The 17,004-nt window shown below is 35.7% G+C and overlaps 1 protein-coding gene across 2 annotated transcripts in view; it reads left to right on the top strand.

Moving 5' to 3' along the window:
* Positions 1-17,004, top strand: part of LOC124175681 — a 35,979-nt gene that overhangs the window by 10,325 nt on the left and 8,650 nt on the right. The window contains exons 1-3 of one of the 2 annotated variants that reach the window (XM_046556083.1): positions 6,651-6,757; positions 10,189-10,537; positions 13,088-13,302. In XM_046556083.1, the coding sequence (XP_046412039.1) occupies positions 10,207-10,537; positions 13,088-13,302 (546 nt within the window). In that variant the 5' untranslated portion in view covers positions 6,651-6,757; positions 10,189-10,206. Of the gene's footprint in view, positions 1-6,650; positions 6,758-10,188; positions 10,538-13,087; positions 13,303-17,004 lie in introns of those variants that run through there. The other variant, XM_046556081.1, reaches the window with a different exon arrangement.

Genomic DNA, 17,004 nt, shown 5'->3' with positions numbered 1-17,004 from the left:
ACATGTTTTGCATGAATCATAAATTTTTGGGGTCGCTGATTATGAATCTGAAATAAGATTTTGAAAATTCAGTATGGCGAATCCAATCGGCGACCCCGAAAACCCCTGAATAGAGTTTTCTTTGACCGGATTCAGTCAAATATGAAATTTTTGTCCACCATATTGGATCTGCTACCTTGAATTTTATAAATCTGATTTCAGATTCGTAATCAGCGACCCAAAAATCGTAGAGTACCATCTTGTTATAAAAGTTGACTCAACACAATGATCTGTGACTCAAAGGGTTGAATTAATTATGGTAAAGATTCCAAAATAATGTCTAAATGTTTCCGAATCATCCAGCGAAAAATGACAATCAATCCACGCGACTTTAACGGCTCAGAAATTCATCGCGATATTCGTAGACTGCAATATCGAAATGTTCGGCAGATTGAATTTGGTAAAAATATTTAAATATCCAAAAGTTGGGATTTGAAGTCGACAAAAGCTTTCAAGACTCACAACAGCCAACAATTACCAAATAAGAAAAGACCGTGGAATTGCTTGATTGAAATCTGGTGAAAATGGTCGTAACGGGAATTATGAACGACGAATTTTACGCAACAACAATTCCCACGCGATTCTGCCTGAAGTCAAGTAACGAATTGCGTATTTAATAACTGAACAAGCATTGAGCGGAGTAATTATTACCATATAATGGTATACGATTTATTAAATTTTCAACTCTTATTAAGATAATTAATATTAAATTGTCGTTGGAACTTCATTGCACAAAATGTCTCTTTTTTTTCGTCTCGCATTATTAAACATCCGCGAAATCGTACCTTTGACCGTAATTTTCGTTCCGAATTTTCAAACCTGTCAAACAATAGCCTACAACTAATTCCAGTGACTGAAAATCCATATTTTCCATATCAGATTTTTCTGTATAACACTTATTTTAATGCCGCTGTATCTTCTACACCGCAAATAGTTCAATTATTATAACAAGAAAAAAACGTCAAACCGTTGAGAATTTGAATATTTTTTCACACGAATGAGAAAAATTCTGAATCGTAAAAACGGTATTTTACTTTTCAAGCATTTAAAATAACAATTATCACCGCGCGTCGCTTAAAGGGTTGTCGAAGCACAACGAATACTCGTGAATTTTCAAGTGCACCGGGGGTTTAAATAGCCCGGAGAATAAATTTCATCTCATCGTGGTTTGGGGTAGACGATTCAATATACTGTACATATTATATGTATACATACGTATATAATGCATCACGTACATACATACTTAGAGCGGGGGAGTAAAACCAACCCGTTGTATAAGGCAGGTCTTTTGTTAAAGCCGGTAACGGCAAGCAATTATTTGACGTACGGCCGTAAGAAAATACCTTTTGTATAATGCATACTTAATACAGACGTATATATGTTTCACTCCACGGCAATGGCCGTTGCATAATCCAGAACCACAATGTAAAACCTTGCTAACCTTCGGCACTGATGTGGAAAATGAAAATCTTCGCAATACATTAATTCGCGACTCTCGATTTACCATTTTTCCTTAAACCGTAGCTCCAAACTAATATCAAAATGACAATAGCAATATGAAACATAATGACAGTGTAACGGCTCGGCGGTGAAAATGCAAAATAAATAAGATAATTAAGGTATACATCAAAAACAGAATTTTTCAAGCAAACCAATTTTATATCGGTTAAAACATTTCTGTTCAAATTATAAACTCGTTTCGTAGAAAAAAAAAAAAAAAAAATTGACGCCTGATATCCTTGTATCTCTTATTCGGACAACTAATTCTCTGAAAATTATTCACCAAACAAGTGTTAATTCAATGAAACTAAAGGTTACATTTTTTCACCCTGGGAAATGCCCGCAATTTTATGTATTTCATCGTTTTTGATTCGACGATATGTGAAAAGTTGAAGAAGTTTAGAAAATCATGTTTGAAGAAGTAGGAAATTTTATTTCTTTCTCGTGTGTTAAAAACAAATTCTTCATGCCCATCCCCATTGTTTTCTTGACGTTTTTAACTTTTCACATGTTTTGTGAATAACGAATGGTACATTAAAAGAAAAAAAAAAAAGGGAGAATTTTGTATAACTTTCTTGTCATTCAACGAATGAGGTTGATGTAATAATCGCGCACGCTTTCGTGACATATTACCGGTTTTTCTTTACACGTATTAGAAAGATCTAATTTTCCGCACAAATTTCATTCATCGCAAATCTCATTCGCTACAAATCGTCCAGTATTAATATACTGTGTTTGTTACATAAAACGTTGAAAAATCAGTGTTGAAATTGATCAAATTTTATACTCTTCAATCGTATATTGTTTTTTTTATCGTTAAACCAGCGAGGGCTGCTTTTGAAAGTTTTTTTAAAGGTGTTATTGCACCCGTGCAACCGTTCATCAATTATCAAGTTCCGTTCGTTACGGATTTTCTACCGTGTTTACACACGCAAAGGTAAAATGCGAGCGCGCTTGCGCTCAATATTTCCAACCGGTAGTGTATGTACGTAGATAGGAAGGGTACAACCTCCGGTTCCACGCTGTGCATATATATATATATATAAAATTATATATAGATGTAAATTTTATATATATATGTGCGTAAGCACTAAAATCGGAAATTGTTTTGAAAACAGAGCTTACGCCAAGTTTACTTTCGCATTACGCGCGGGGAGCTGATTCCCTGAAAGCGACGGTGGGGGTGGAGAGGCCTAATGTTATAAGCCACTGTAATATTCCGTAATCAAAATATACCCTATAGATAGGCTATACAGATGCCCCACGTTGATAGCTTGTTATCCAGATATATATGCCAAGTTCCGCTGAATCAGCGCGGGTTCTATGCTAATCAAATTTACCGGTACGTGATATCTTGTCGTCGATAAAAAAAAAGAAAAAGAGACGTAAAAAAAAAAAAACGGGAAACCCGTATATGTACTTACAAACCTACCGTTGAGCCATATAACTTTGTTTTATTAGTTTTATCTTGTTAAGTTTCTTTCATATCTGATCCTTTCGTGGTATAGAATGGTAAAATTTGTTGAATTTTTCAACCTGAGTAATGAGAGAAACAGCGCATAGAAAACGGCAGTTTGGTAACGTTTTGACGATCTGGATTGAATATTTGGTATTATATAGCTGGGTATTCGTTCATACCCATGGCTTCCGTTTTTAATTACTTTTTCTTTAACTTTTAATTGCGGTAAAAGTATTCGAAAGACCATCAAACTTTTTATATACAAGTTTAGATTGCCGAGATGGTTGATGCCTGTATATTTCATTTCAATCAAATGTTGCCGAGTCTTGAACGTTGTAAAGACGTTGATGAAAGGCCTCAAAATTTCGTCGAAATTTAATTACGACGATTCTCACGATCTTCGATTCTGTTCCGTGTATATAATAAATAATGCGACAAGAAAGACAATATTTACTTTCATATTTTACAACGTCAACTATGTACGATAAAAATCAACTGTTGTGGTGAGAGAAATATTGAAATCATTCGCAAAATCGTATTATATGTATATTATAAAGTGCCTGTCTGAATTATGGTGAATTTTTCGTAGGTATATTATATGACGGGTTAGTGCGTAGAAAAGTGTGTTGCAGGCGATTTGGTACCCTAGAATAATAGAAGCGGTAAAAAGTTACGTACAGCTATATGGAACTCAACAATGGCACAAAACTGTACGACGACAGGCACGTATGATTTTAATAAGATCAATTTTATAAAATTTTATAAAGTTAGGTAAAAAATTAACAAAGTTACTCAAATAATGCACACATTCATTTGATTCTTTACATGTTATTTTTCACTATCCTTATCAATAGCATAAATACGTGAGAATCTTTCTTAATGACTGCACGAAATATATTTTAATTTATGTGATTACGAATCATATTGGAACAGAATGATTTGCGACTTGTTGCATTCAAAATTACGAAATTAGCGCAAGTCTATGTCTCTTCTCCGATTAGATGGATCCAAATCTTTATCTTCATCTATTATAGTGACTTCCTGAATATAAGTAACGAATATGTTGGAATTAAAGGTGGAATTACAGCCATCAGATAATTCTAAATACCATTCAGCATCATTCAAATTCAGACCGCTTTGACAGACTTCAGTAGCACCAGCATCGTTTAAAATCGCATTAAATATGATTCAGACGTTTTAAATGTCAGCTACCGAAGACGAACTGTCACATCCAAGTCACAAATCACAATTATGCGAGCTTTTCACTCGCAATGAGCTTGCAGAATAACTACGTGAGTGACAACATTTATTCCCTAGCTAATTAATTTTAGGATATTATCTCGAGTCAGTCAGCTATTAAATAAGATAAATTGAAATAAACACGTTTACAATGAGCAAACTCAATCAAACTGCCCGCGCTGTCGTCTCGGATCACTATTTCAATTTGATGCGTTTTCACAAAATGAAGTTGCCCGCAACTGAAGCTATCGGTATGCTTCTATCAACCAGCCAGTTATATGTATATCAGTGCATCAGTTGAGAATTAGCTTTCTCAGTCAGATATTAATAACGACCTGTCACATTATCAGTTTTCAAATTGATACGTTCTCTGATTGTGAGTAAAAAACAGGCATTCAGCCAATCAGCAGCCGAATACGCAATAATTCGTGCAAAATTTTCCATATGATAGTAAAGGATTTTTAAAAATGTGGGCGGAAAAGCGTAAACCCACGGAAATAAATCTGTTTGAATTTGTGCAATTCAGAATACGTTTTATCGACCGATATTTGTCTCCTAGTTCAAGATTGCAGGTATTTAGGAGTGCGACCATCGCGAACGAGATAAATGACGATTAATAATACATCTTAAGACATACTTTCGATTCTCGAAATGCCGTTGGATTTCGGTCATGTGTATCTTGAATTGCATAAATGCAGGCGAATTTCAGTCACGTATATCATGAATTGCATAGCTGCAGGCGTATTGCGTTTATGTGTACCCTGAATTGCATAAATGCAGGCGTATTTCGATCACGTGTATCTTAAATTGCATAAATGCAGGCGAGAATTTACCTTTACGAGTCAAATTCCCGATGTAGCAGTTCCACGAAATAATTCTAGGTATAATTCGTATGTATATTATAAGAAATCTGCATCTATGACTACTTGTATATATATATATAAATACGCGCGTAGGAAGGTTGCGGCAGGTAGATTTTTACTTCAAGTATCTATGTATTACAAAAACTGCAAACTCGCCCGAGGGTTTGATATACAAGGCTTGTCGTTCGTGGGAACAATAACGCCGTCTAAAAACATGGAACCCTCTTCCCGCCATCCCTCTTTCTCTCACCCCCTGCCTCTTACTTTCTGCACCTCTTTTCTCGAGCAATTTTCCCTCATTCCATCCCACCCTTATCCTTACCCTTTTTTCCCCCCTCCTTGGAATTAGCCCGCAAAGGCTTAAAACTCCGTCGGTATCCCACAGGTACTATGCATGGTGCATGTTACACGGGTCGTGACTCTTTGTTGTACACCTGGCGACGCTACGTGCAGTAAATTCCACTATTATCGATCTCAACTCCTCCACGGATAGACGGAGGGGATGTTGGGAGTACACTTCAACCCTTCCAACTCTCGACGCCCCAAAGAAAAACTGAAAGAGAATATACGACTTATAATATAACTATGTGTGCTAGACTGTTTGAGATTAGGGCAATGTATATTTTTTTTTTTTTTTTCCGTTACCCCGTCCGGGGTATAAACGTTAGTTTTTGCAAAACTAAAAATCCTCCCGAAGTGGAGGCAGTATTACAGGCAAAAACTAATGTTTAGACTTTATTCCACAAAGACAAATAGAAAAAATGTTACCCTAATTTGAAACAGTCTCATATACATAACGAGACGGTTTCAAAATCTGCTCTAAAAATCGTTCGAAAATAAAGTTCTTGTATTCAAACTCCTCAAATGAATCGAAATTCGTGCACGGCCAAGTTTCGATTAAAAATTCAGGTAAAAATAAAAAAATTTTCCTAATAAAAATCTGAATTTTTCTCAAAATCTAAAATTCAAACTCTCCACTGAAAAGCATCGACGGTGTGAAAAAAAAAAAGAAGCATTCTCCAGCTAACAATTGGAATCTCGCGATGAGAAATATCTTTTCTATTCTCGAGAATCAACCCCGAATGGTTAGAAATTCAAGTTTGTTTCAGTGATGCACAGGCTTCCCATGGATGTGCGACGATTGACTTTTGACAAACGTTATGTTTTCACGATAAAAGTTTCTCCGTACCGAAATTATACCTATAAAAAGAGTTATCACAAAGTATCGTCAACCAAAAACAATGTCCGACAAACGTATAAAAAAAAACAAAAATTGTTTTCCCCACTTTTATTTTTTACAGTTCCTTTCATTCCAATTTCTTTCTTTCGTTTTTTTTTTTTTCTTTTTCTTATCCAAATTCCGAAAGTTTCTTCGATTAGATTTTCCACCCATTTTCCTTTCGCTCTGCTTCACCGCGACTGCGTTGCAACCTCCGTACCCAGGCAACGGAGGTAAGAGAATTCCGCTACCCTGGGTGAAGTATCTGTCGACATGGACCGCGACCCGGGGCCGGGAGGAAAAGGTAGAAGGGAGGGTGCTACGGAGTTTGACCCAGATCTGCCATCGGGTGGATGCCCTAGCGTCACTGGACCAGCATGACCTCAATAGATCCACGCCCGGTTACCGAACTACCTATATGTGCCAAATCTCCGATAGGTATACCGCTAAGTAAACTCTGTCCCCGATTCGCTTTTAGGGTAAAATATACCTACTCCGGGTATTTTCCTATACCAACGACGTTATTAGTTTCTGCAACCTTGCAGATATACCGGCGGCCAAGCTATTCGTTTCATATAATTTGACACGGTAAGACGAAAAGATTTAAAGGATCGATATGTATCACGTTGCATAAGACATTATTTCAGTTCTTTCTTTGATTCTTTTCTTTCTTTCCCACGTGTTTATCGATTTTTTAAACAAATCGCAGCAGGAAAGAATAGAAATATATTTAAACTGTTTGAAATCCGTCAGATTTAATTAGATTTGAGTAGATTAATCGAAGTCTATTATTGATCATTTTCCGAATTCTCACAAGGTTGTCATAATTTTGTTGTTCGTATTTGAATACGTCTAAATGTTCGAACTTGAAGCTGAAATGTCAGAGAAAGTTTCAGTTTTTTTATTAATCACTGTATTTCGCTTTCTTTGTCAAGAAACTTGGTCCGTTCGTTCTCACATCAGCGGTCATAAGGTCGAATTTATACATATCTTCGTCTACTTGTTTAATTCGTTTATGTGACAAATATTGCTGATCATTACTTGTCAATAGCAGGATTTATACGAAAATAACAAATGAGAATAATATAATTATCACATTCAATCTCGCGAGTTCGATAAAATAAAATATAGAACGGTTCCCTAGTTGCGTTTTTCTCGCGATATGTGATTAAATTTTCCGAACCTGTTAACGCGATAGGGTTCTTCTGTATTTGTTCAATTCATTTCTGACTCAAACAGACTTGACGCGCCCGAAGTTAAGTCAAGTCAATATCTACCCCCAAGAGAATCGGGAAAACTTGTTTTTTCTCAGGAGCAAGGGCAGAACTCAATAAGCGTCGAAAGTATTTTTATTTGATATATAAAACCGTCTTTTGCCATTCGTCTCTTCAATATTTATCCTTATTTTCCGCACCTGGTGTCACTGTTGGATTTATTCCGCATCCCCTGAAATCAGAAAAATTATCCTCACGATAAATCGTAGCGGAAGTTTACAGTGAGTTTCACAGAGAACGGAAAGTAAAAGAGAGAGAGAGAGAGTGAGTTTTTCGATTTATTTACCTTGACTTGTAACAAGTCGTACGATACAAAAACATACAAGTATCATACATCAAAAATTAAATTAAAAATAAGCACATACACTGTTCGTGAAGTTGAAACCGAAAGATAGAGTGGAGCTGCAATTAATAGTAATTAGCACGTTCAGATTGTTATCACATTCTACATACCAACAAATTTTAACAATACCGTAAATGTTCACAAACAATTGTCTGAATGCGGGTGCAGTTAGAATTTTCCGACTGGCTTGAATCCATGCTTACAATCTAGATAGTAATTCTATCTAAATGAAAACCAGAGAGAGAGAGAGGTGCAGATGTTACCCTCAAAGTGGCACCGAAATCACGGCAGAACAGCAATGAGGGTAATTCGAACACAGTCATCCCCTCGGTATAATATATATACACACCTATACAAATAAGGCGTGTGTACGTGCAGCCAAATTAACATCTCACCGGTTTTCCCAACGCCTCGCGGCTGCGTTAATACCTGTAATTTAAATTAAACCGTACGACTGGGTAACCCCTGTCCTTTTGCCTATAGATTGCATAAAATTACCAGCACGTCATACGTATATGATGAGTAGATAACTCGACAGGTGCCAAAAGCCTGACGTGTATCCAGAGAGCGATATTCGGCTACCTTAAATCTTGTATTTCCTGGCGTTATTCGGAAGATAACGAAACGAAGCCTCATTTTTCAATTAACGTAAGACCGAAACAATTTCATTCGTCCATTCCAAACTCATAGATATTTATGGATTCTTCGTCGATCGAGTGAATTAATGCACCGAATTGAATGGATTAGTTAATTTTTTTTTTTTAAAATTCGAATAGTTTCACGTATTAGAGAATAAATCCTTTTCCCAGGGGCCAGTATAAACAATACAGATTTATGCCGGCTCACGGAGGATGAGATGTTGTAAGAAAGAAAAATGAGAAAGGACTTAGAGAAAGAGACGAATATTCGTATTCGCGAAAATCTGGAGATCCGGTAAAGCCGATTTGTCTGGCGGAGAAGATCGCCGGCATAATCTATGCCAAAAGTCGCGTAGACGGTTGGCAAGCAGCGAGGGTTGGACCTGAGGGAGTTATCTGGGTGAGGAAGGGTGAGAACTCGATTAATGGATTCCGTCGCTCCCAGTTCCTGATTGTCGTTGTCAGAGACTTCGAAGTATTTTTTTTTTTTTTCTTTTCAAAAAAAAAAAAAAAAAACCGTAGGAAAAATCTTATCCCTCGCCTCTTCTTTACCCTCAAGGGATAAAGTTTCCACCACCGACACGTCAAACTTTCATCCGATGTCGAGGGTGTCTTTCAGGTATCTGCCACGCAGATGAAAAACACTGGTCATGGCTTCGCTCGCACCGTTTACTATTATATTATCCTTTTTCTTTCTCTCTCTCTCTCTCTTTCTCCCCTCTTTCTCCCTCTTTACGCTTTTCTTTCATTCCACAAGAATCGAAGTATTCACGGAAAGTAGAGCATTCGGAATGAAGATCATAGAAATGAGTATCACTGAAATTTGTGTGTCTAGCTTACTGACGAAGCACCCTAAAGATGGTTATTCACTTATTTGGAAAATAAATTATCCCTCACCTCACATTGATGAGAAATTTGAAAAACCGGGGACTTCGGGATTATTATTTCTGAATCTGAATTCAGAATTTTGATATTTCAAATTCCGGAAGCAATTTTTACGCAAATGCGAGAAATTGTTGTATTCTGATGGAATCGACTCGTTGGATCGGTTAATTACCATTTGTTAATCTCGAGCGCAGATACATAAGTGGCGTTCGTTTTCAACTCTCGAATGTTGAGTTGAAACCCGTAAATATCAGCCACTTCAAAAGCCGAAAATTTCTGTTAATCGCTAATCTGACGGCAAAATTACGAAACTCGGAATAGTGGATCCAATATTATTACGAAGGATCGTCGTACAGTGCGTAAAAAAATCGATATCACAAATCTAACTTGATTTCAACGAAAATTGTAAAACAACTTCGAATGATCAAAGAATCTATAAGTATGTTCCAGTTTTATTGATCCGCCAAGTTTGTAAAGAACATTTTTTCTTCTTATACAAAATAACTCTGCCCAAAACCCCTTAGAATGATCTCTCACGAAAAATTTCACGGTCAATTCTTAATACGGCAAATTTGTTGCTAAGCAATCGCGATGCAAAAAAAAAAAAAAAAAAAAACGAGGAGATAGTTTTATTTTTCTGCAAGTGCTAACTTGCTGGTTTCTCATCACGATTTTTAACCAGCGTGTAATTTGTCGAGGAAAAATGAAAATCCCTTTTTCACGTTTCAGATTTTCACCGCTTCAATAATGCCGAATGAAAGTGTTCCAATCTGCGGATGCGGAGTGGCGTTGCAGGAGCTGCCAAAAGGTCGAAACGGGAACATGATCCCAAATAAATCGTGCGGGACGAGTCTGCAGGCTCCGAAGACATCGACGAGCGTCCCGAAGTGGAAGAATCGGGGCGAAGAGGGACAACAGGGCCCAGCATCGGGGCCCGGAAGTGAGAGCGGAGGGACGAGTTCGGTCGGCGATCAGCAATGGAGGACGAAAAAGCACAACGCGAAACAGGGAAAACGGCTGAACTCGTCGAGGAGAACTCGAAGCGCTGAGAGACCGGACTCCCACTATACTTACATAGGTAATTCAACCCTGGCTCGATTAGCCGCCATTGCAATTAGGGCCGAGTGGCTGAGCTGTTGCGCTTAAACCTCAGGGATTTAACATGTATATCTATTCTTGTACAAGTTTCACCGTGGAGAACGGTTTAGGGATGAATGGGCCGTGGTATCGTCTTAAATACAAGTTAGGAGGAGAGAAGAAACCGCTTGATAAATCTTCAGCGGTGTTATTTGCGCCAGCAACTGCGAACACAAATTAAATAACTTTTCGTCTGTTTAACCGTAGAACTGTAGCGTTATTTTCTTTTTTCTTTTTTTTTTGTTTATTCCGATAACTGTGGGTAAAAAACATCCCAATTTCGTGAGTTCCATCTCTCGGGTACATCGTATAGTTAAGGGTCCTATAGGATCTCATTTTCTTCGTTTTTTAATGAAGAATCACGTGGACGAAAAAACTTTTTGCACGAGTTCCAAAAAATTAGTTAAACGTCAGTTAGAAAGGGTTACAAAAACGAAAGCTGTTCTCTTCGGCAGAGAATTTAAATGAGATTTGGATGTTTTTTAACCCCACGTTACCGTTCTGGGGTTAATATTGACGAATCTCAATATATTCGAATAACACAAGCTGTGACATCAACGCGTCGGGAAACAGTTTTAAAATTAAGACGATCAGAATTATTGAACTCTGGGACATGTTTTTTTTTTTTTTTTATCAATTCTGAGGGTTTTCCAACCTACTTTCTTCGCGAAAAAGATTTCCGGAGATCAACTGAAATTTGTTTCTTACAGATGGTTACCTTCGTAGTCAATAAACATGAATTCGTCTTTGTATGGTGTAACAAAAGTTCGTTAACAATTACATTCGCAGGTTATAATTATAGTATAATTTAGAATTTCTTGAATAACTTTCAAGACAATTTGTGGGGATCTGGTTAGCGAGTAAAATAATCCCATATACGTTAGCATCGGATTGAGACGCCAGAGTCTAATCATTTTGAATGTTTAAATTATAAAACCTTTCTTAAAATTACATTATTTTATATCACATAACTCATGATGTTTGAATTTGCTCAAAATCATGTTTATCACATAACAAGGATGTTATTCCGTGCATCATTGGCCCACATCACATTGCTGAGGATTTTTTGAAACCTTTCTTTTTGTCTTCTAGGTGATCCTTCAATTGCAGTAAAAAAAATTATTTCTAACAATTTTAGATTTTTCCATTCGGATGAAGCTGACTCTTTAAACACATCACGTTGCATGTACTATTCATATTGATCATTTTTTTATGACCATTAATTTAATCAGTATAACGCGATGGTAAAAATGAAAAACTTTCAGTTCATAGTCGAAACAGAAGTTAAAATATTCTAAAAACCAGGCGTCATATAATTTTCAAACTTCCAGCGCACGTTTCAATTTTATTTTTCACCTTTGTTTTTTTTTTCATCTCTTTTCTACACGTGTCGGAAAGTAATTAATTACTATCCTCTCGCTTTGGGACACGTAGTTACGTGCTCTCTGCATACTGAACGTGTTTTCTGACATATTAATCACGGTTCAGGACCGCAAAGACATATGTAACTAGATACGAGGAATTCCATACGAATCCGAACAACGTCTAACCCTCACCATTTTCGATTTTGTTCAAACATTGTCATGCAATTGTCCCAACTCTGCAGCAGTACCCTGAATTTTTTCAAACTTTTCATTCAACCAGTCAATTATTAATAAATATTGAAAGTGAATTGAAATATTGAAACGACCATTTGTAAATTCTCAAAAGATTCTCAAAAACTGTACTTTCTATCCTGAACATTTCAATACTGGGACCATTTTTTTTCTGTTTTTTTTTTTTTACTATTTTAATGTTTTGACTATCTAAAAATTGTTTAAACGGTCTGGAAATTTACAAAAATTTCTCAAATTTTTAGTAACATTTCTAGACCGATTTCATCATAAAGCGATTTGAAAGATGAGAGTTTGAAAATTTTCCAAAAATATTTAGACAATTTAGGCAATGTTTAATTGATCAAAAAAAGTGAAAGTAGTGAAAAAAAAATAAAAATTAGAACAAAAACCGGCCCATCATGGTTGAAATGTTTGGAATAGAAAATACAGTTCTTGACAATTTTAAAAATGATCATTTTTAAAATCACTTTAAATATTTATAAATAATTGACCGGTTGAATGAAAAATCTGAAAAAATTCAGGGTATTGTTTCAAATTTAAAAATTGTTCTCATCCTCAGGAGTGATTGATTTTTTATCCGTCTTTCCAAATCTTCTCTATTTTCATCGTAATCCAACTTTTGTTCTGGTAAATTTTCCTTCCCTCATTTTCCCCCGTGTAGTTACGACAGGTTTCTTTCTACGTCGATTTCGGAATTAGATTCGATCGAATGTTGCGTGAGAGTTGTCGTCTGCAACAATGCGTGATAAATTGTCGCTGAAAGAATCGGGCAGCGTCGATCTCTTTCCTCCGAACGGAGGGAAAATAAAGAACGCTGAGGTTCTACGGAGGGTGGATTCGTCGGTTTATCTCAGGTCGGAACGAAACGTTTTCAGACTCAGGTTCAAGCATCGTCGGCGCTGGAATCCGCGAGGATGTTATTCCCGAGGCTTTGTACGCCAGCATCAATGGATCCCCAAACAGAACTGCCAATCTCAGCTCATTGTCGGCCAATAATCAAACCAACGGACAGAATAATCACTCACAGCCAGTTTACGCAATTCCCTCGATGACGTCACCGCCGCCTACTTACGACGTCGCAATGTGGCAGGTCAGTGTGGTTTTGAAATTTAATCGATTCGTTAATCAAGAGAGGGGAGAGAAGGAAGAAGGTAGAAATCCAGCCCTGCATCCGAGAAAAGAGTTTACTTACTTTTGACAAACGTACGGTTGCGCTCGGAAGTATTTTTACAAAGATAGTAACTGGGTTGATTGGATACAACAATATAAAATACAAGAATCAATGATATTTTTTATTGAAAGACACTCGATGTTCTACACAATTGCAGAAATTTAACTCTCGTTAGTTGAAAAATAACGTTGAAACAAAGAAAAACGAGAAGAATTATGGATCGAAATAATAACGAATTTCATATTGTTGAGATACTTTTGAGCGCTAGTGTGTATTTGACTGTGGCGAAATAAATGTTTCGTTATTATTATCAGATTTTAGTTACGCCGAATACGACTTGTTAACTGTTAACAAATTTCTATCGATCATTGCTTGATTCAACTGAAATTTTTAAACAATAACAAAACATTGATTGTCGACATGTCCAAATATATGTTTGTTAACAGTAAATAAACTCTTTTCCGAGTGTACAGCTTTTATACGCATGGGAAGTTTTGTCTCATTATGCGATGATTATTAATTGTTCTATTAGACACGTAACTTAAATATACATTATCGTACAATTTGATTTCAGAAATTATATTAAACACATAAATGATTACGAAAAGATGCCCAACATTTTTTACTTCCAACGAAATCATATTTCGTTAACGAATTTTCTTCCCACTGTGTGTATTAATTGTTTTTTTCATTATTACAAAGTTCCGTAGTTGGAGGAAAAAAACGTTGCTGAGTAAATGTGACTGATTCGCTAATAAATTATACCTCTGTTGTATTTTTTTTTATTTATCTTTTTTTTTTTTTTTTTGCCAGTTTTTGAATTTGTACGTATAATGTTTAAAAAAAAATGTAATGTTTCATCCTTTAACGCGACTTATACGTGAAATTTTTATGCAAATTAAATATACCTATGAAATCATAGCAAGAACTCATTATATTCAAAATAATTCATTGCTTTGATTTGGTCGGATTGAGGATTTCTCAAAATTGATTCGAATCCGCATTTTTCAAAATTTTGTAGAACCCAATTATAAATTTGTCTTTAATTTTAATAATTTTGTCAAATCATCTGCACCGTGTCAATTGACAAAACAGGATAACTATCCAACGAAGACTGAACTACGATGTCAGGTTATACATGAAAAGTTGAAAACTATCGAAAAATGCTGTCAAGTATTTCGATGGTGCAGATTTTTATTCTACAAATGATCAAACGAGACAGGAACCAAAAACGGGGAAAGTTAATTCCGCGCTTGAACTTGATTCATTAGCTCGATAATAAACCACGTTGCCAAAGAAATTTATATTTTATTCCACTCGGTTCACTCCGGGATTAAGAGATAAGCTGAACCCATCCTGCGTTTATCTTCACGAAAATCGGCGAATTCTGCGGGTCTGTAAAATAAAAACTATACCCATCCTATTCGGCCTTAAGGAGGTGCCCTTGTCGATTTCGGCGGTCTCGTATATATCTTCAATTATCGAAGTTCACGTATCTCGAACGCAAAAAAGAACTTAACAACCCTGAACAAAAACATTCAAATATATTTTCACTTAACGCAGCATTAAAAAAATCGCATGAATGCAACGAATTTACTATTACGATTTCGTAGATTACATGCCAGCTTTTTTTTCTACGTCAAATGAAAATGTATTTGAGTGTTTTTGGTCAGAATTGCGTATAGAATGGAGCTGTTGAGTTTTTTTTTCGCGTTTGAGATACGTGAACTGCGATATTTAGAATATATGCATGAACGTCGAAATCGATCAAAGCACCTCCTTATGAAGTTTGACTGGCCAAAAATTGATAGACACTTCAATTTTTATCAATTTTATTACAAGATGATACAACATCGAATATTCTTCAGATTATTGTAATCGTAAGATACGAAGATCCTTAAAATCCAAAAATAGAATATACCGGAATTGGAAAACAACTGCAGGATTTGATACCGATGCTTTATTTCGAATCGTTTCGAATTGTTTGAAAATCTAATAGATTTGATCGACATCCCTTTGCGATGGTTAATTTTAATCAAACGACTAATATCTCCAAAGTCACTGGAACACAATTTCTTTTTTTTCAGCACTCAATTCTATTCTGTTATTTATTATTCATAATAATAAGTAAAAAAAAAGTATTCCAGTCAATATGTGGCAAATAGTCTTGCGATTAAAATGACAAATCGTAGAGTGAAAACGAAAAAGTTCACTACATTATTAACCGTTTTGATGCTGTTTGAAATGAAGCATCGATATCTCAAGGAAATTTTTCGCTTACAATGACAGTATTTTTGAACAGATCTTTTTGGATCACGATTATAATTATTCGATATTTATACGACGTTATGACTATGTAGTGATAAAATTAATAAAAAGTATCGATTTTCGTCCAACCAACTTCCTCAACACACGTATCCGAAGTTTTTCTCGAGTTCTACAGTTATTTCATAGTGCTTCACCCTGGAGTTTTTCCCTCATTAGAATTCACACCCAATCTTGAATCACGGTATTTCTGATCTCGCAACCTCGCTACTGAAAGCTAATTTATTTTATGTTATTTCGTCATTAACGCGGTGTTTGTACAGGTCTGGAGAAATATTTTTGTTGAGAAATCAAACTGAATATTCAACACAAATGTAGATGACATATTTTGTTCAATTTACAACCAACGGTATAATAAATTTTTCTTTCTTTCTTGTCGTCAATCATCATACACTGAATTTCTATTATTCTAACGAAAAAATTTCGACTAACGCAATTTTCTATGTCAACGGTAAATTAAAATGACTAAAATTTCAAAGCTTTTCTTTAAAATTTGAACCATCAGCCAATTGAAATAGCTTGTAATACATTTTGCTCACTTTATTTCGATCGTGGCGACAGAAATTGTAACTTATAATTCTAAAAGTTGGGCATTTTTTCTTTCTGGATTTCTTTACATTTTCGTACCAAGGGTGTAAAAGAAAGTATACAAAGTCAGTTTGAATTCCGAAATCGTCTGAAGGAGAAAAAAAAACCATAACGCGATTTATTCAACTCTTACAACGTATACTTGATCCTCGGAAAAAAAGAAATACCAGCGAAAAATGAGCGAATAGGGTAAAACGAAAACACATGACATGCAGACACGAAAAGCAAACGTAAAAGTGCGTATAATTGTGTACATAGCGTATTCTTCGCCAATCTCCATTCTCTCCACGTCTGTTTTTCAAACCTGTCAAACACACTCGCATTTTTTTTCACCAACTGTCGATTGTTCGCAACTTTTTTCAGTGCTTCGAATAAACATTCGTTTTTCAAGGTTATCAGTAACTATTCTCAATAGTGGAATTGAATTACTTTTTTTTTTTCAAAACTGATTGCAAGAAACTTTTAATGAATCGTATAAAGAACATTATCCGGTGGTAAAACGACAATGAAAATTCTTAACCTTTAATATATTATGTTTCATTCAAAAGTATATTCGGGAACAATTCAATTTTTATAATCAATGCTTTTCCCAAACACTGCTTATCATAAATCATTACCGAATCGAAAAACCGTATAATCATCTACATCGGTATAACCAATTCTAAAATGTACCACCAAACTGAATCATATTTCTCGAAACCGATATTA

This window comes from Neodiprion fabricii, chromosome 2, assembly GCF_021155785.1.
Source record: "Neodiprion fabricii isolate iyNeoFabr1 chromosome 2, iyNeoFabr1.1, whole genome shotgun sequence".
In the NCBI taxonomy this organism is placed as follows: domain Eukaryota; kingdom Metazoa; phylum Arthropoda; class Insecta; order Hymenoptera; family Diprionidae; genus Neodiprion; species Neodiprion fabricii.
Note: the sequence above shows the minus strand (reverse complement) of the source record. Positions and strands in the feature narration are given on the sequence as shown.